General features: G+C 38.5%; 2 protein-coding genes across 2 annotated transcripts; one reads left to right on the top strand and one right to left on the bottom strand.

Moving 5' to 3' along the window:
* The first annotated feature begins 386 nt into the window (after nucleotides 1–386).
* tex9 (testis expressed 9) lies at nucleotides 387–6,617 on the top strand. The gene is made up of 12 exons (XM_034197051.1): nucleotides 387–472; nucleotides 1,472–1,605; nucleotides 1,697–1,760; nucleotides 1,880–1,956; nucleotides 2,153–2,198; nucleotides 2,344–2,426; nucleotides 2,520–2,683; nucleotides 3,085–3,176; nucleotides 3,676–3,849; nucleotides 3,938–4,072; nucleotides 6,152–6,286; nucleotides 6,365–6,617. Exons 1-12 carry the CDS (start codon nucleotides 416–418, stop codon nucleotides 6,440–6,442), a joined length of 1,239 nt encoding a protein of 412 aa, XP_034052942.1. The 5' UTR covers nucleotides 387–415; the 3' UTR covers nucleotides 6,443–6,617.
* mns1 (meiosis-specific nuclear structural 1) lies at nucleotides 5,626–18,757 on the bottom strand. The gene is made up of 10 exons (XM_034197050.1): nucleotides 18,574–18,757; nucleotides 18,228–18,437; nucleotides 15,869–15,996; nucleotides 15,631–15,733; nucleotides 14,967–15,196; nucleotides 13,976–14,192; nucleotides 13,768–13,875; nucleotides 11,821–12,078; nucleotides 6,896–7,021; nucleotides 5,626–6,807 (listed from the first exon to the last, which is right to left on the bottom strand). Exons 1-10 carry the CDS (start codon nucleotides 18,574–18,576, stop codon nucleotides 6,697–6,699), a joined length of 1,494 nt encoding a protein of 497 aa, XP_034052941.1. The 5' UTR covers nucleotides 18,577–18,757; the 3' UTR covers nucleotides 5,626–6,696.
* Nucleotides 18,758–19,400: the final 643 nt, after the last annotated feature.

Genomic DNA, 19,400 nt, shown 5'->3' with positions numbered 1-19,400 from the left:
AGTTAATATGAATCATAATAATATAAATATTTACAATTATTATTATTACTTATTGAAATGTGGTTAGTTGTGGGCTGGACTATCAAAGTACACTGACTCAATTCTACATGTTAATAATCTGTACAGACTACTTACTTCTTCGTACCACTGGTACACTCTGTTCCATAGCTGCCAGAGCACCAATTTAAGTCTGCATATCATTTCAAAAGGCCAGTGTTTCACGACATTACATGCTTTTGTTAAATTACAAACTATTTCATATTTAATGAATGTCATTCCTCAGAGAAAACTATTTTTTATGAAACAAATCAATCATTATTCGCCTTTAGATGTCCTTAAAATGTTACCGTACTGGGCGCATTGAACGAGTAGTTGCCATGCAACCAGACCCGTATATTTTCCCTGTTTAGTGACAATGGCCGAAAGAAGTTTTGATAAAAAGCTCCGGCCATCTCAGCCTGGCGTCTCTCAGGTTTGAAACGTTAATGTGTCATGTTTGCCTATCCTAGGTTTTAACTGAACTGTTTGTTTGCCACCAAAAGGTTTAAACCGATTTATTTATTTCCAACAGGTGTAGTTGCTCGCCAACATACATCAACACACAAGCTAACGTTACGCTACTTCCGCTAACAGTGTAATTGTTTTCCGCTAACATTATAATCATTGTACTCTAACCGATTTATTAACATTGTGGAAGAAAAATACGTTATGAATGGCAGAAAAATACACTGAGCTAATCCCATGCAGATGTTCAAGCATCAGTTCTTACATAACCTCTGAGTACAACATAGAAAGTGCAAACCCATAAACCAAATAATCTTACTGGTATTATAATATGTTATACAGTATATCATAAAACCATATCATAAAACCCCTTTCGATCAATTACTCCATCCTAGGTGTGCAGCTATTTTACAGTATTAATCACTTTTTATGGAGGTACCACTTCTAGTTTATGGCTTTCAGTTATATTAATAGGGAAGATCTGTGACAACTTTTCTAAAAGTGTGTGAGTGCAGGGGCTGTAAGGCAAAGATCAATATTGATATTTGATGGTTAAAAAATCAGATTATGAACTATCTGTTAATGTGTGTTTTCTTAAATAAAAAAACATGAATAAACATATTTTTGTGTACTGAGCGGGACATTTATAGTTTAAAGAAAACAGAGCTTACTGTGCTTATGTACAAATAATATAACAATGTATAATGGGTTTAATTTGTAACGCACTTCATATTTGAAGTCAAATCCCCAAAAGTGCTACAAGCAGTTAGCAGTGAGCATGGAACAATATAAAACAGCACACAACACGGTAGAATGAATAGTAAAAAAAAAGAAGCAGTATCAGTCCGGCTTACAAGGTGTGAAGGTCAATTGCTAATTAAATTAGATCATAATCCAATTTTAGACCTTTGTGAAATATTGACTTAGAAAATCCATGTTACCAAGTCTGCCTCTCTGTCTTGTTTAGCCCAAGAAATGCCCATCCTCGTGCACTAAGGCCGAGAGGTCGAAGAGGATTGAAGTACGACCGCAGGTCAAATCTGCCTCAGGCCCAACGAAAAATCACACAGATGACCTTTTGGCCAAGGAAGAACAATACAAGTAAGACCTCCTGTTCCAAAAGACATTTCATATTTTTCTCAAGTTTTCAAGAAGCACTGATCTACATATTTATTTATTTATTTTTCTTCAGACTCATGAATGCAGAGCTGGAAGCCAAAACAGCTGATCTAGTAAGACAGGCAGAACAACTTATGGTAAGTTATCAACATGTTCACACCAGTGTGTTGTAAAAGCAACACACATTCTTTTTGTAATTTGGCAAGTGAAAACTGCCTTAAAAATGAACCTCCCTATTGGTGTTATCCAAATTTAGAGAGACCAGAATGAAGTTCTGTCAAAACCCTTATCTACCCTCCTGCTTTCGGACATTGAGGATGAAGAGAGGTCAAGGTAATAGATAGATCAGATCTTTGGAGGATTGGGCATGACACAATAATTACTGTTCAATTTTAAAAGGTCTAAACTTATTCCAGAGAAAGAACCTATGCAACAAAATAATAAATGTATCTATAATATATATATATATATATATATATGTATATATACCTAACTGTTTCCATGTATTTATCTATCTTTTCCCTTCTAGGATACCAAAGCTAAAACAGAGAACTCTGCAGGGGCCCGGTGTAAAGGTATCGTTATAATGTTTTTCTGCCTGTATTTCTGAAACAATTTCTCCAACACACGCTAGTTTTCCATCCACTGCTACATTCTGTCAATGCTGTAGGACTTTCTAATATGTTTTTTATGTATTATATTTGCCATACATTTACTTAGGGGGTGACCAAAAAAAGAGTCACATCAACATCAAACAACATGTGTACTGGTCAACAAGACAAGGAGCCTCACTTGAAAACAGCGTAAGTTTGATTGTAACTGTTAGTTAAATATATTCTGCATGCATTTCCTCACAAGGACATTCAAAGTTTTCACATTGTTCACACCATTTTCAGAACCTCAAAGGCTTCTCGTGTGGATGATTTAGTTGCTGGAGAAGACTCTGCTGATTCTTTCCTGGCTAATACAATACGTAGCATGGAGGAGAAGATGAACGACATCATGATTCATGAAAGTGTCATGGATGATTTTGATACTGCTGGAGAAAATGTAGGATCAGGTAATGTCCATCCCAACTTGTGAAAAGGAAATCCCAGTTGTATTCACTAATAGTGAATTACACAAATATTTATTTTAAAGCATGTCATTTTCTCCCTAGGTCCGTTTTAAGGTTTCAATAAGTCATTTATTAGACTGCCATTCACTCTGTGTTAGCGTTTTTGCAAATAAATATACTTAAATACAATCTCTGAATCTATTTTGAAAAATAAATGATACATTCTTACTATTTGTTTTGTTTTCTCTGCAAAGCAGAACTTTTTATTGGGGTTAATGTGGCGTCTGCAAGGGTCAAGAATGTGTTCAAGACGTGTGAGATGGTTGATATGTATTTTGTTTCAAGGGGAAAAGTGAAATGGGCTCCTAAGTCTGATTGTGTTGCTCTGTTTTTGTTGCGGTTAGGTGTTTCAGATGCTCAAATACGAGTTCTGAAGGCAAAACTAGGGATCATGCAAGAGGAACTGGATCAATTCTCATGTGAATATTACAAGAAGGTAATGTGTGGATAAAAAAGATTTAACTAGAACTGTAATGACCCAAGCCTATCAGCAGGGGGGGACAGAACTTCAGCTCAACATCAGTGATGAACAATCTGAATCAGAATACCTTTATTCGTCCCACAGAGGGGACATTTGCATTTGTTACAGCAAGAAAAGAGCCAAAGACAGCTTAATATTAACTAAAAAGCATGCATGAAAAAAATATTAAAGATTAAAAAAATTAAAAAAGTACACCATTTTCAAAATACACATCTGTAAAAGTTTTTAAGATGAAGCAGCCAGGTATATATTGCACAGTTATTAACAGTATATATTGCACATCATTTGTAGGGGTGTTATAGCATAGTCGGTGTTGTTGTGTTTGTGAGGGGGGGGGGGGTCTACCAGGGGCCGTAGGAAGGAAGGACCTGGAAATACAGATGACTTTAAATATTGACAATATTGTTCTACACCGTGTTCCTGTTGTTGTTAACATTAGCATCTGTTGTTGCAGGATGATGAAAATGCTAAACTTAGTGCAAGAATCAAGGAGCTTGAGGAGGATCGAGTCAGACTGCAGAAAACAACAAACATCCAGCAGACACAGATCGAGAAGCACAGAGCGCTAGCAGAGGAGTCCAACAGAAAATGTGAAGGTGTTCAACTGCAAGTGTCTGCTCTCCAAAAGGTCTGTAACCCATACTTTTTTAATAACGAACTACAAAATGTGATCTTCCATTACTCATGTGATCACTTCCTGGTCGTGCTATGTGCAGGAAATAGAAAATCTGAACAGATCCCAGAAACAAGCGGCGGCCGTCCACAGCAGCGTGGAGGTGCGTCTGAACAGAGCGTTGGAGGAGGGGGAGAAGCTGAAGACTCAACTCAACAAGATGAAACAGACCAGCAAGGTAATCAGATTACAGTGTAGATAACACCATTGTTTACATGTATCAAAACCCAGGTCAAAAAGTAGTATACTTTAGGTTATTAGAAATATAATTTAAGTATACAAAATGTACATACAAGTATACTTTTACTTTTTGTGCTTAATTTAAAGTATGTTTAAAATGTACTTTTAAAAAGTGTAATTCAAAATAGATGTAATTTAGTTAAATTTCAACGTACTAAAAAATAACTACTATTTCTGAAATACTTAAAGTGGTATTTCAGTGTACTTGAATCTAAGTGTATTGTGAATTGCAAATAAGTACACTTTCGCTACAACTAAATTGCAAATACTTATAGTGGTCATTAAGTATACTGATCAAAAGTACAATTATTTTTTAGTATTTTGTAATACACTATTAGTATGCTTTATTTAAGTAGACTTGAATTTCACTTCATTAGAAGTGTACATAAGTATACAAACAGTGCACTTTAATGTTAGTTCATTTTAAACTGTAATTCAGTGTACTTTGTAAGTGTTTATTTGATAACACCTGTGAATAGTGTACTTTGTTTACACCTCTGGGAAGTGTATAGGTCTGGACTATTACCATCATGTATTAATGCACAAAGACTTACTTGACAGAAGGCACTTTATGTATGTCAGGTTCAGAACAGGTTCCTAAAACACATTGGTACATCCCATTCAACATTCTACTACAGGTGTGTACTTAACAAGTCAATCTACTAGGGATTCGTACATTACAAAATACTAGGAAGCAGAACATCAAAATGACAGAATTCATTGTGCACAAAATTGGAAATTAGTACTCTTATTTTCCCATTATAGGCTCATTATTTAATCTCATTCGTTATCTGGTGAATTACATCAAGCCTATAGTCTGAATCAGTTCTTGAGGCTTCCTTGATGTCCAGTCAAATCAGTCTCGTTCAATGTTGTTTGGTAGAGGGATAACATATATCTTCTCCCTCGACTTAATCTGCACTAAGTTTATTTTATTATGTTGTTGAAAGAAATCTCTAAATTGAGCCCAACCAGCAAAATTGGTGCTATTTGTTTTTTTGGATTTTTCCTTTCTATCAAACTTCTATTCAGCATTTGATCATAACAAAGTGCTTTACTTAATTTCCCAGTCCTTAGAAGAGACAGGGGGCCAAACCTTTATTGCAGTAGTGTCCTGTACTTGAAAAATAATGAATTAAAGGTGGGGTATGTAATTTATTTCAGAAACACTTTTTGTTATATTCCATTGAATGCTCTTAACATCCCGATAGCAATGAATACATTAAATGCTTTGACAATAAATACATACAAAAATGTAATCTGTGGAAGCCGTAGTACTGTAAAAAGCACGACCAATCATCTGAGCCGGCCCGGCTAAAATGACTGGATGAGGACCTGCCTGTCAGCTTTCCATCTGTGCACAAACTTATCTCGTGCCCTCATTGGTCATGTGCGCGTTCATGTGTGTTGGAGGAGGGGCTCTGTAAGGAAGTCTGAAGGAAGGGGCAGATTTTTTTCGTCTGCATACTTTCAAATTCTAGCGCACTCGAGCTGTTTTCTCCATTCTTACCTACTGTACCTTTCATACACACATAAATAAAACATGAAATGATACAAAAAAATACAAAAATAAGAACATATTCACAACAATTACATAGAACTTGAACTTTATTTCGAGATAAACAATATATTCCTATTGTAGAGCTTTTTGAAAATGTTAATATTTTTAAAGGAATGTAATTATGATCGTCTTGAGATCAAAACGGATTTAACATCTTTAAAGTAAAACGATAATGCATCCTTTTAAGTATATAAAAGATCATACTATAAATGTTAAAACAGGGAAATAAGCAACTGATAAACTCCATGGAACAGAAGTGAAGCATGTGTGACGCCGGGAGGGTTTTCTGTGCAGCATCTCATCCGCTGCACGCGGGACAACATGGAGGAAGATATTTGGAGATGGAAAGAGTTGATTCGGCTCTTCAGCTTCAACTGAAATTCAACATGTTTTGATTGTTTGAGACCTTTGTTTGCCCTGCTAAACTAATGTCAGTCTTTTTAAATATGTGATCAGGACAAGATCAGCGAGGAACATCAGAGTAAAGAACATCTCCTTGCTGAAAACAAAATGTTAAAAAAGCAGAAAGCAGAACTCATTGTGGGTTTTAAGAAACAGCTCAAGCTGATTGACATTCTCAAAAGACAAAAGGTAAGTGTCTCTAACTCACTCTGTTAACAATAGGCACCCTGTTTTCAGTTTCATCTAAATGTAACTCTTTTGATGCAGATGCATTTTGAAGCTGCCAAGCTGCTGTCATTCACCGAACAGGAGTTCATGAAAGCTCTAGACTGGGGGAAGTCATAAACACAGAGACGCGCTGACGACCGAGTCTTCACTTTCAAAATGTGTCTCCTGATAATGATCACATCTAGCCACCACCTTTTCTGGAATGCTTTTTATTCAGATCCTGTAACCCTAACCCTAATAAGACATTTGTTTTTGTACTGAATGCTAATAAAGTTCCTTCGTGAATCCTGAACGATGAAATCACTCAATTGCTACCAAGGTAACTCTAAAATGCCATCCAGTGTCATGGTATGCAAGTTCAGATCAAACGTCTACTGATCGTCCTCCCAGCCGTCCTCAGAGGAGATATCTGCCGGACGCTTTTCAAAGTTCTTTCTGAAGTCTTCATCAAAGTGCTGCAGGTCGTCTTCACGGAGCAAGCCCTGAACAAGGACACACTCATGGTCATACACTCGTTCCACCAACAGGAGATATGAATCTGTTATTCATGCTTCATGCTCTGCATCATACCTTCGGGAGGTATCCAAGGAGTTTTGTTGCGTGGCGTTTAAGAAGTCGCTGCCTCTCCTCTTCGATAATCTGCCGACGCAGCGCCTGCCTCTCCTCCTCAATCGCCTTTTCTTTAGCCTCCAGTTCCTTAAAGAGAGATATGAAAGTTATTATCAAATCTGACATTACATTTAAGTATATACACCAATCACTGGACATAAATTCACACTGTTTCCACACACCCATGTTAATATATATATATAATATGTATATATGACCCAACTTGTATATATGTCTATTTTCATTTTCATTCATAGTTTATATGACCGAATATATGCATATTTATATTCTTATTTTCATTTTTTCATAGTTTGTCATTATTATTATTTTTATTTGTAATCTTTGATCTTATGTTTGATTGTATTACTCTGTGTGAATCTGTCCTGCTTTTTCACCCTTACCCTGTTGCTGTTTAAACAACTGAATTTCCCTACGGGGATTAATAAAAGTCCATTTTATAATCTGCAATAAACCGTATTTAATTTTGTCTTCATTTACATTATTTAATTTCATATTCTGGTCTTTTACATATCCTAGATTACGATTTTGGCTTGCAACGATTACGAAATAAATTGATTATTAATTTTATTAAAAAAAAAAATATGTAATTGTTTTTTAAAGTTATTATTTGTATTGGTTTTTCAGTTGAATTATACTTAAAGTTCAGGGTAATCAACTGTTAAAAACATACTGTTCACATTTTTTTTCAATAAATGGATGTTTTCAAAGTAAATGGATAATCGTTTTAAAACTTTTTAGTAATCGTGATATCAATTATTGACCCAAATAATCGTGATTATGATTTTTGCCATAATCGAGCAGCCCTAACATATCCCATATTCTATTGACATGTACAGTCATGGCCGTATCTACCATTGAGGTCACCGAGGTCCGGACCTCGGTAATATTTTCCGAGCTGTATATAACAAAACTTGTGAAATAATTACACTAAACGGGGTTCTTTGTAGTACTTCCATTTACTGACCATGGGGGCGCTGCATAACTACGTAGCCTCGATTAAAGCAAACAGAAGAAGACGACATGTATCAACAAATCACCGCAGCCCGGACTTGTACCGGAGCAGCGGAGGAGTGATGAGGTATCTAGAGATCTGAGTCCAGCGGGCTACTTGTGTTTCTGTTCATCAGGACATCATATGAGCAGCAGATCCTGTGTGAACGCTCTACGTTAGTCAGTGGACGTCCGACAACATGCACACTAACTTATATTGCAGCTATAGTATAGGCTATACTTTGGTTTAAATTGCGTGAATAAACTAGCTAGAGAGCTACAGTTAATTACATTCATCCAATGTCAGAAGGATTACCTTTTAACAAACGTTGTAATGCTTTTCTTTTATTTCAATTTGAGTAAAACATTGAAGATATAACATTGTATTGTTTTCTTTTTACACTGACTTAGATATAATGAAAAGACAGTCAGTCGAAGCTCAGCTTTGGTAAGGAAGAGACAGGACAGGCAGAGAGAAAGAGAGAGAGAGAAAGTGATGGAAGTCAGGGAGGAACTGCAGGTACAGTCACACAAAAATAATGTAGGCTTAACAACCCCATATCTATCTATTTATCTATAACAATAGTCTTCATTTACAATAGGCATAATTTTAAAACATACATCTATTGCAGTTATGATGTCATAATAACATACAATTGTATAAAACACAATTTGCTTACATCTTTGTTCTCTTTTGAGAATCAAACAAAACAGATTTACATTTTTAAAAAATGCAAACAAACAAGTGAAATGAACTAAATTGCTGAATTGCTTTTGATTCACTGGCGGGAGCGACAAGTGAGGAGGAGCAAAAAGTGAACAACGAGGGAGAGATTGAACAAAGAGAAAGCGTAGAGGACAGAGAGAGTAATGAACAGGAAGAAGACAGAGAGACTCAATAAGATGGAAGAGAGGCTGTAGGTTATGGAAAGGAGAGAGACATGGAAAATGAATGTTGACCAGTGGCGAGCCGCCAGGGCCCTCTGTGAGGGCCTAAGATATTCTACAAAATAATATTTAAAAACATTAAAACAAATTATATATTTTTTTAGTTATATTTTTCATTAGTTTTACCAAAATAACTTGATTTAATTGTAATTAAAATAACATTTCCAAAGAAATAAATCCTTCGAATCTGCCTATTCAGTTTATGTTGGAATGTGAAGAGTTAAATGAAAGAAGCTCGTCTCTGCAAGTTACTGTGAAGAGAGGAGCTGTTGGACGTCCAGGCGGTCCAGCTATGAATTCACAGAGGGCCCCGCTATAGTAACTGAACGAGAGAGTAATGTCAAATGACAGTACAATTGACCAATCATATCTTCCCGCTAAATGGGTGGGTGTTATTATCACGGACTTTATGACAAGTTCCGCCCGCTGTGAAACGTTTCTTGTTTCCATAGCAACAACAACTTCCTGTCAACAGCGTTAACTCGCCTTCAAAATAAAAGCATGCCAAATTACACTTAAGACATACAACTGCAACGAAAGTAACAAACACAATGCAATATCCTTTTCAATTTCAAAGAACACAAATAGGGTTATTTACAGGTGTTGTTTTGTGTGGTAGAGGGTCGCTTTCATTGATGCGTTTTGCACCCCGGGCCGTTGTTTTGATATTCCGCTGAAGTATACGCTGTGACGTAATAACTCGAGGGAAGGGGTGGGGGTCAGAGGGCCTAGGTATAAAAGTCACGGCTCGCCACTGATGTTGACAATGTTTTGTGATCATTTTAGCCTCTTCTGCATGTCCAGATCATTAATAGTAACAATCAACTGATTCTTATTATGTATTACACTTTCAAAATAATTGATGCTGACATTGTCAGCCCACTGACATGGTTTGAAATCGATATATTATCCAATTTGTGACCCCCCATAGGACTTAAAAAGCACCATAACTAGATCATGAAAATCCCCAAAATCTCGGGGGGTATCCCCCAAACCCCCCTAGCATGTTTGGACCTCGGTATTTAGGAAATCCTGGATACGGCCCTGTGTACAGTATATAGACTTCTTGCACTACTTTTTATTTTGTATGTTATTATATATTGTGACAAAGGTAACTTCGTCACTGTGGACTGACGGCTTCGGGCCTTGTAATATTGCACATGTGGTTTAGTTTGAAAGTGTTTCCCCTCCCGTTTTGTCTGTGGCTGGTTATTGTGTGCACCTGGTGCCCTATGTTGTCTCCTCCCCCCCACCTGTGTCTTATTGGCCTGATTAGTGTGTATTTAGGCTCTGTTTTCCCTGTCAGTGGACAGGTAGTGTGTGTGAGATCCTTGTGGCTGCTGACTGTGTTCAGGTGGACAGCAATTGAGGCTGTGAATCATGTGCCCATGATTTGAATAAATGCCCACACCGGGTTATATTTGAACTCTCTGCCTCCTTGCTTGGTCGGGCCGCTCAACCGTCAGTCTCACATATATGTTGCATTGTGGGAGGAGCTCCGGTCAGAAGAATTCCATTGCCATTGTCACTACCCGATCTGCAGCTCTGCTCGATCTGCAGTGCGCATGTGCAAGATGGTCCGCCATATTGGACAACTCCGGACGGCAAACCAAGTAGGACAACATTGACACAGTGGCTTTTGGCAAAGCTCAAAAGGAAAACTCGAGAGAGCTTAGTTATTGTTATTACAACGTGACTTCACTATTATTTAACAACTCTTTTTATTGGGTTCTTTTATTTGGGGTTAAGTACATTGTCAGAATACGTGAGAAATGAATGTAACTTCTGTTAGACAGCCATATGCCATACATTTTTGCACACATTCACAGTAAATATGTATTCAGTATGATAGCTGTCTAACAGAAGTTAAATCCATTCCTCACTTATTCTGACAATGTACTTAACCCCAAATAAAAGAACCCAATAAAAAGAGTTGTTAAGTGAAGTCACGTCGTAATAACTCATCTCTCTCTCGTTTTATTTTTGAGCTTTGCTAAAAGCCACTGTGTCAAGGGTCCATCTTGTGTTGCCGTCCGGAGTTGTCCAATATGGCGGACCATCTCGCACATGCGCACTGCAGATCGGGCAGAGCTGCAGATCGGGTAGTGACAGCCATTTCTACACTATAGCTTTGTGCATGTAAATGACGTAACAAAGTTGCCTTAATTAAAAAGAACAACGCAATTAATTTCATAGTTAAATTCAAAAAATAAATACTTTATTTCATGTAATATTATAATCGTTAAATATGGCATGATTTAATACAGTTTGTTTTATATGTTAAACCAATAAGTGTTTGTTGTTTCCTGTGCCTAGGAACTAATGTTTGTTCATGTACTGGTACTGCGTGTTTTGTTGATACAATGGACAACTCAATGTGGGTTGACGTCTTTATTTGAAGCTCTGCTGAAGTCTGTGACAACGTTTTAATTTGACAAGGTTATACGGAAAAGGAACTTTAAAGATTAATCTCCTTTCACGACAAGCGTCCAACGAGGTATTTGTTTTATGTTTTCATGTGTCCTATTTTCATTCATACGTGTAGCACAATATGCTAATATGTTTGGCTATGTATACGTGTTATTCGTTGTTGTAGTTCTCACGGCGTAACGGAAGAGGGGAGGCTACAAAATGAAAACTCCAAGAAATAAACGCCCGTTTTAAAGAACCGACCTGTGTCGTGAAGAGAGCTACAGTGCATATGACAATAAAACCTTTGAATATTGAAGTAACGCCATAGCTGCACAGTGAAAATGAGTGTGGTGTGTTTTGCTTTGTTCCTCATATACATCTTGTACTTTCTTTCATTGTCCGTAAGATTCAAAATGTAATCATGATTAAACAGCGATATGTTTACACAGTGTAGTACGAGCAGCATGCCACACCAGCACTGCTTTAACTTGGATATAACAGAGTGTGGTTCGTACCTTGTCCGCCTCATGCTGCAGTCTTCTGTCCTCTATCAGTTTCTCCACCTCCCGTTTGTGCTCGAGTTGCTTCATGCGTCGTTTCTGGGCGTTCATCTGCTCCAAACGATCGTCCTCGGCAAACTTAGCCATCATTATTTTCCTGAAGGCCTCCTCTTCATCTTTCTCTGCCTGCCTTCGCATCTCTTTGAAGGCCATCTGCTCCTGGCAGGTCTGCTGCATCGTCAGCCTGTGGCGGATTTTCTTCTCCATCTCTTTCTATTAGATTCAAATAATAATAATCATCATCATTCAGTGGTGTTGGGGAATCATTTGCTTAGGTATTCAACCTTTGACACAGTTCATCATTTTCTCCTCTCACTATCTCCTTTCCCATGGCATAGTTCTACGGCCTTGGGTATGGCTGCTATCTCTTAAGGAGGAGCAGCTTGGGCGCATTGTTGTTGCCAGTCTATGACAGAGCACAAGCCGTCATGAGGTAGTTTACTGTTCAGGGACAAAGGTTCCCTTGCGGGGAGGGGGTGAGGAGCTCGACACTCGTGAACTGTCAACAGGAGGGCGGGGGGAGCCTCGCTGCGGGGAAGCAGTGTGTGGACCTGTCAGCGCAACTTACATGATGCCGAATTTAACAAACAAATGTAAATAATTGGTTTAAACGGCATAATAATAAGGACGATCGTCCGTTCTGTTATTCTCCAGAACACACACATGGCCAGTCCGCCCCTTTGTAGCATATTATTTAGATGAGAGATGGGCAGATCGCCACTGGGCTTTCAACTAAAGACACAGCCACACAAAAACTGCGGCATTTGTACAGCTCCTTATGGGTACTGCAATTTGTGAAGTGCTTTCCTCTGTGGTGAAACGATTAGCACTGCACCACGGAGGAAAGCAGCAGAAAGTCACCTGGAGTTAAAGAGAGCGGGGCTGCGTTGCGTGCATGGCTTCCTTCTGCAGGTAACGGGGCGACGCGCTCTGGCGGTGGTCTCGTTCAGGATCCGAAAATACAATTTTAATATTTTGCTCACTTATTCCACTAATTCCTAGTGTGCCACTGGTTACGGTGCCGTGTGCCAATGGTGGCACGCGTGCCAGGGGTTGCCGACCCCTGCTTTAGTCTCACTGATGAAGAATGTTGATTATTACACTACGAACTAGTTAAAACCTCGAGCTACAGTCAGGGTTCATATATTTTTTTACCAATGATTTTCCATGACCTTTACCTAATTTTCCATGACCAAAAAAATTACTCTTTCTCAGCGGTACCACTGAAAATAGTTTATTTTAACATTGAACAGGAAAATAAGATCTGCATATGAAACATGTTGTGCCTATCTAAAACAAATCAAATAGTAGGCTTACTAGCTTCTACACGCTAAAGCAACTAAAATCTCTCACCAGCAAAATACCTCGTCAGTTAAATGCCATTTTACGTTTCATTACTATACGATACAGTATTTATTATCATTATAGTATTACTATTTTGGCGATAAGATCAAATATAAATGATATTTGATGCAACTTTAGTTACATTTCCATGACTTTTCCAGGGCCTGGAATTAGCATATTGAATTTCCATGACTTTTCCAGGTTTTTAATGACCGTAGGAACCGTGTACAGAAAGAGTTCTTCAGAATTGGTTTGGCAACCGCTGTGTCAACTCGTGACACACCACCTGTCTTGTCAATTCTCCGGCCGTAACTCCAAATAAACCGTCAGTGTTTGCCATCAAAGCTCGAGCTCTCCTCGTGTCTCTCTGAGTCCTGACTCCAATTGCTTCAGAAGTTTCCCCCACAAGTGGAGCTTTTAAATTCATAGCGTCTCTGTACATCTCTTTTCTCATGGTGGTTTCATTTTCATGTTTTTGGGCCAAACCATTAACAAAACAATCGTTTGATAACTAGCATGAATGTCTAACATGTGAGAAAGTAAAGCAAAGATACTTACTATTTCTTTCTGCCTGTGAGCCTCTTCTTGTTCTTCTGAATGAAGTTCCTCACGGACTCGCTCCATCTCTTCTTGCTGCTGCCTTTTCGCCTCCATTTTCTCAGACAGCTAGGGAACAGAGAGGAGTGCCAAATATACAGTTATGTGTCGTTGAATGAAAATCTAAAAAGTATTGGGATTTAAAAAACATAGTTGTCTAAATGATTACGATTTTATGAAAATGCTCCTTTGCTTCTTCTCTCTCTCTGATCTTGGCCATCTTGCTCTCCTCCATGTGCTCCTGCTGGCTCGCAAACTCCATGATGCGCCTGTTCTCTGCCTCCATCCTCTCTCGCTCCATGCGTCTCCACTCCGCCTGGTGCTTCTTGAAGTCTTCAATGTGCTGCTGAGTGGCTCTGACCTTCTCCAGCTTCAGCTGCCTCTCCCTTCAGGAGAACAACATCATTTAAAAAAAACCTCACACTACCAAAGGCTTATCTCCTTCTTGGAGAAGAAACGGAAGCTAGTAGATACTCTATTTTAAATGCATCCTGTAGTATTTTGAGTCAACGACAGATACAGATATTTAATTGGTAATCAGAAACAGGTTTATTGCCAGGTAGGTTCACACATATGAGGAATTTGACTTGATGTCATGGTGCAGACATAAAATATAAAACAAAAAATATTTAAGGACACCGTAATAAAATATAGTTAAATAGCAATAAGATAAAGCAGTAATTTACATGAAAATAGAATGCTATGAATGAATTATAGGATATAAAATATGAAATAAGAATATGTGCAGTAAGCAGTGTGAACATTGTGTGCATTAATGTAATGCACATAGAGTCTACGTTGTGGCTGAGGTAAGTGTCAGTGGGGGGGCCTTGTTTAAGAGGCCGGTAGCGGAGGGGAAGAAACTGTTGAGGTGGCGAGAGGTTTTGGTCCTGATGGAGCGCAGCCTCCTGCCAGAGGGGAGGGGGGTGAACAGTTTGTGTCCAGGGTGGGAGGGGTCGGCCACTATCTTCCCTGCCTGCCCCCGATTTAAGTCACTTAAATCACATGTTCTTTACCCAGTATAAACATGGCCAACTTAAACCCATGGAATATGTATTCTAGGTAATATCAGATCCCTTCATTGTTGGGTTAATCTAGAAAATGTGTACTTTTTTTGCAATTCTCTTAAATGCTGTAAATATTGGCGCCGAAGGACTCACATCTGATCCTCATCGTAAATCTTTCTGACGATCTCATCCACCAGGAGCTTCTCTTTGAGGAACTCCTCGTACGCCTCTTGTCTCTTGCGCTCCTTCTCCATGAGCTGCAGCTCCAGCTCTCTCTGATACTCTACCGTTTCCTCCAGACGTTTCTGCTCCAGCTTCAGCTTCTCAGCGGCCAATCGCTCAAGTTCACTCTTCATCTTGCGTCCTAAATCTGCCACCTCGCACTAATTCAAAGAAATGACATACACTGAGGAAAATATTCTGTGTTTTCGTGAAGTTAATAGCTCCTTGTTAATAGCTCCTTGTTACTAGCTCCTTGTTACTAGCTCCTTGTAATAGCTCCTTGTAATAGCTCCTTGTTAGGAGAAATAAGGATATGTTTCACTCCTAACTGACCAAAAGTGAATATCAATGCACCTTAAATATGGGACCTAATGCAAAAAGGTAATTAAGCCTCTTTTAAACAAATGTACTTCATAAACAGTCCCTTCAGTATGTTCTTAATTAGATAATACTGGATCTCTATCCGTTAGCTGCAAAGAAAAATCTAGATATTTAAAATATTTTAAGAACAGAATTAATCTTTTACAACCAGTGGTTCAGACTTAGGTTATGTTGTTGGAAGTAGCTGATTGAAATGAATGCGGACGGTGCTCACCATTGTCTCAAGCCTCATAGCTTCATGCTCAGCAATCTGCGCCGCTCTCTCCTTATTCAGATAGGCAGACTTCAGCTTCGACTCCAGCTCTCGAAGCTCCATGCTGAAAAGTATTCAAACCGACTTGATCATACTGAAGAGACCAAAGCAGAGAAAGACAACACAACAGCAAGAAAGCATTTGCATTTTGAACCGGATTATAAAGTGAGTCCAGGTTATGGAGCATGTGTAGGTGTACCTGTTCTCTTTAATATGCTGCCTCATTTTCTCTTCTCTTTGGGTCTCACAGTTGATGCGGACCAGCTGTTTAGCCAACCTCTCCTCTTGTTCTAGTTGTTGTTTTCTGGTTGCTCTCTGCTCCTCTGCCTGCAAGTCAAAGATAGTTATGATGATAAACATCGGAGTTTAGGTAAATTACAGTACTGTGTATCATTACATGTTTAACTGGTGATAACCAATAAGACAGACATTTACCATGGATCAAATTAAATAATTGTTCCTTAAAACAGGTTCCTCATGTTACCCACTAAATGTTTTTTACCTTCACCTGAAACTGGTTTGCCATTTGGTGATTTTTTTCAGCAAAATAAAAGGGGCCGCTCAATTTGAAGATGTGTTTATTTATATTATCTTGTATATTTGGTATGTGTTTTTTTACAATAGCATGCAGCTTATTGTGAAATACTGTATAATGGTTCCCCTAGAAAGCTTTTTAGGGCTAATGGTCAAAAGAGTGTCTTTCCTGCCCTTTGACAAGAGATGGGAGTGTAAGGGAAAACAATACAACTGATGCTGTGTATAAAAAATATCATATAATCGTAAGAGGGCCGAACAAATATTGGCTTAAGTGAGAGAGGTTTATTGATTTTATAATGGCACAAGAGTAAGAATAAGGTATACATATGGTCTTGTATTCTTAAACGTATTCCTCTGTGCTCAGGATCAATGTATTTGTATGTAATTTTATGTATTGAGTGTTCCATACAACTTATTTTTACAAAGCCATCTCCTTGATTATTTTGTTGAAGCAGCTTTTAGCTTCTATGCTCCGCAGACCAAACTTCCTAAGTATCTAAAGTCTGCCCCAAACCCGGGTTCAAAGGCTGAGAACCTTTCTCTGTATGCTGATTTTCCAGAGACCATCTGACTATGTGTTATCATAGCACTCCAGCACTTGCTGCATTATCTGTATTTACAATGTAAATGTTCTAACTATCCTTTCATGAGTTGTCTTTTAGTTCAATTCATTTTGTTTTTAATTATTATGTTTTAAGCACTTTGAATCCTTGCTATGTGGATGTGCTATGTTTCAGAAGAATCAGGTTTATCACCAGGTAGGTTTACACGTACGAGGAATTTTACTTGGTGTCGTGGTGCATACACACAAGTAAAGCAATAATTAAAAACACTTACCATTTAAAAAATAAATAAAAAATATAACAGTATTTACATTGCAATGGAATGGAATAAAAATCGGCAGTGATAAAAAAGAAAGAAAAGAAAACAGATATTGTTGTACATTTTGTGCATTAATGTAATGTAATGTGTACTGCATGTTTAAACTAACCTTAACCTTTGTTTATCCCTCTTGTTCATGGGGTGACACGGTGTAGAGATGGGACAATGGTAAAGGATGTATATTCACAAAAACATGTGTAAATTATTTGTTTTGTGTAGGGAAAATTTGATGCAAGTGATATCAAAATAATGCAGCAGAGACAGGAGAGGTTTCTCAATACTCTAATTTCACCTCCTCGACTCCTCGGTCCTCCGGTAGTGACCCGGAAATGGATTTCAGCGCGCCATGTTGAAGGACATTTCATTTCTCTAAATGCACATCGAGGACCGAGCATCGAGGAGGCTCTCTGGAGGAGCTCTAACCGAGGAGACACTGATGGGTCCTCCATGGACGCATTTCCGGGAACGGTGGAGGCGTTATGCACGGCCGGACTTATCTCAGCCCCTGGATATTATTTTAGTAGCTGCTTTCATCGTGACGCTTTGTTTACAGTGAGAACAGCTGTGAGGTCCGTGCAGAAAGCAGAGCAGTGTGTACAATATATATCACTCAGTATAACAGGCCTACATTACTCTCTGCATTTGTATGCTGTAGTTTAGTAGATATCTACAGACAAAGAGTCGATATTTTTCTAAGACCATTTAGTGCTTCACATAATAAAATACACAACGGCTGTAGCCTGATTATGCTTTAGGAGCTGTACTGTAGGTGTGTGTGTTGTACAGTGTGTAGGTGTGTGTGTTGTACAGTGTGTAGGTGTGTGTGTTGTACAGTGCTGCAGCGGGTCTCAGTTGGTTTGGTGTCCTATGCTTACTTGTAATACTTGTAAATACTTTTGGCCCGTAATTTCAATTCCCCATTTCAACGACCAGAGAGAGGGGGGGATATATCCAGTCTCTGATTGTGTTACGTTATTATGAGAGTGCTCTCATACTTGTTTGATTCTGAAATTGTATATATTTATTATATAAATATAATGTGTATGTGGGCGGCACTAAGTCTCGAGGATAGGAGTCGAGGAGGGGACATTTGAGTATTGAGAAACCTCTAGGGTGCCTTGCTGAGGAGACCCACTTACCTGGATGAGAGCAGCCTCCACCTGTCTGTCCCTCAGCTCCTCCTTCACCTGCCTCAGCAGCCTCTTCCTCTCGAAGCTGTCCTCGTGCCGCAGCCCGGCCTGCTGCTGCCGCTCTCTGACCGCGCGCCCGGCCTCCTCCTGCCGGTGCTGCTCCTGGTTCTGCCTCTGAGACATCAGCCTCTGCTGCTGGCTGTACGCCCGGTTACGACTCTGTTCCAGTGGAAAAGACACGTAAGAAACACTGAATAAACTCAACAGGTGCTGCTTCAACAGGTTGATGTTAGCTACTCTGCTTGTAGCAGTTAAGCTAAAGGTAAGTTTAACTTCGGTTCAGCAGAAAATGTACCATGTTTGAGGTGCTTTTCGTCGATGTCCTTCTTCCCGACTTAGTTAATATTAACTCTTTAATTCGTAAACAATTATGATTGTATTAAATTGAAGTTCATATTAATGCCGTTGTTATCCTGACGAGACGCTACATTTTCTCGGTGTGTTGTTTGGCATCTGGTTGTCCTAGGAACGCCGCGTCGCCGTAAACTCGGCCAATCAAAATGAGCTTGAACCATGACGTCACCTGCCGGTAAAATCAAAATCTCTTCTTCACTTCACAGCTTCATGTTTACCAGATTCATTTTAAACGTAGCCTGCTGTTTGACTAGGCTATCAATAATGTACGAATGCATGTATAAAGTCAAACATTATCAATTGTCAACAACTAGTAAATGTTTTTGATTTCCACCCCTTTTCCTAAAATGTGTTATAGCATTTTTTGTATTTGTATGCAATGAAATGAAATACTGAATATTTTTTTGTGAAAAACTGGAACAAGTCATTTTATAAATATACTGAATATTTGTTAATGAAAAACTGGAACAAAGAAATGTCATTTTATAAATGTATCATATTTCCCGATAATGTTCGAAAAATAATCTTGTATTTTCAATTTTCAAATGTAGTGATAAACGATCAATTCATGAACATTTTATGTAATGCACTCAATTTGTGATTTGGTTATATTTTACAGAATTTCTATCTTCAATAAAACTTGCAATTTTGAGAAAGCAAATGTGTGCAAGTCACTCTTTTAGTCTTTACTTAAATGTGTTTCATTACTTATCATTCATTTTAAATATGAGCTTTATTAGCACCGCAGTGCACTTTGAATCTAGCAGT

The sequence above is a fragment of the Gymnodraco acuticeps genome, unplaced genomic scaffold, assembly GCF_902827175.1.
Source record: "Gymnodraco acuticeps unplaced genomic scaffold, fGymAcu1.1, whole genome shotgun sequence".
NCBI lineage: Eukaryota > Metazoa > Chordata > Actinopteri > Perciformes > Bathydraconidae > Gymnodraco > Gymnodraco acuticeps.
The sequence above is the reverse complement of the archived record's forward strand: the minus strand, read 5'-3'. Positions and strand labels throughout refer to the sequence as shown.

Coding starts and splice junctions, on each gene's coding strand:
- tex9 (XM_034197051.1), top strand. CDS start 416: ATGGCCGAAAGAAGTTTTGATAAAAAGCTCCGGCCATCTCAGCCTGGC. Junction 1,957..2,152: donor GAGGATGAAGAGAGGTCAAG/GTAATAGATAGA, acceptor TTTCCCTTCTAG/GATACCAAAGCTAAAACAGA. Junction 3,177..3,675: donor CATGTGAATATTACAAGAAG/GTAATGTGTGGA, acceptor CTGTTGTTGCAG/GATGATGAAAATGCTAAACT.
- mns1 (XM_034197050.1), bottom strand. Junction 14,193..14,966: donor ATTTACGATGAGGATCAGAT/GTGAGTCCTTCG, acceptor GTTCTCCTGAAG/GGAGAGGCAGCTGAAGCTGG. Junction 6,808..6,895: donor TCCTTGGATACCTCCCGAAG/GTATGATGCAGA, acceptor GTCCTTGTTCAG/GGCTTGCTCCGTGAAGACGA.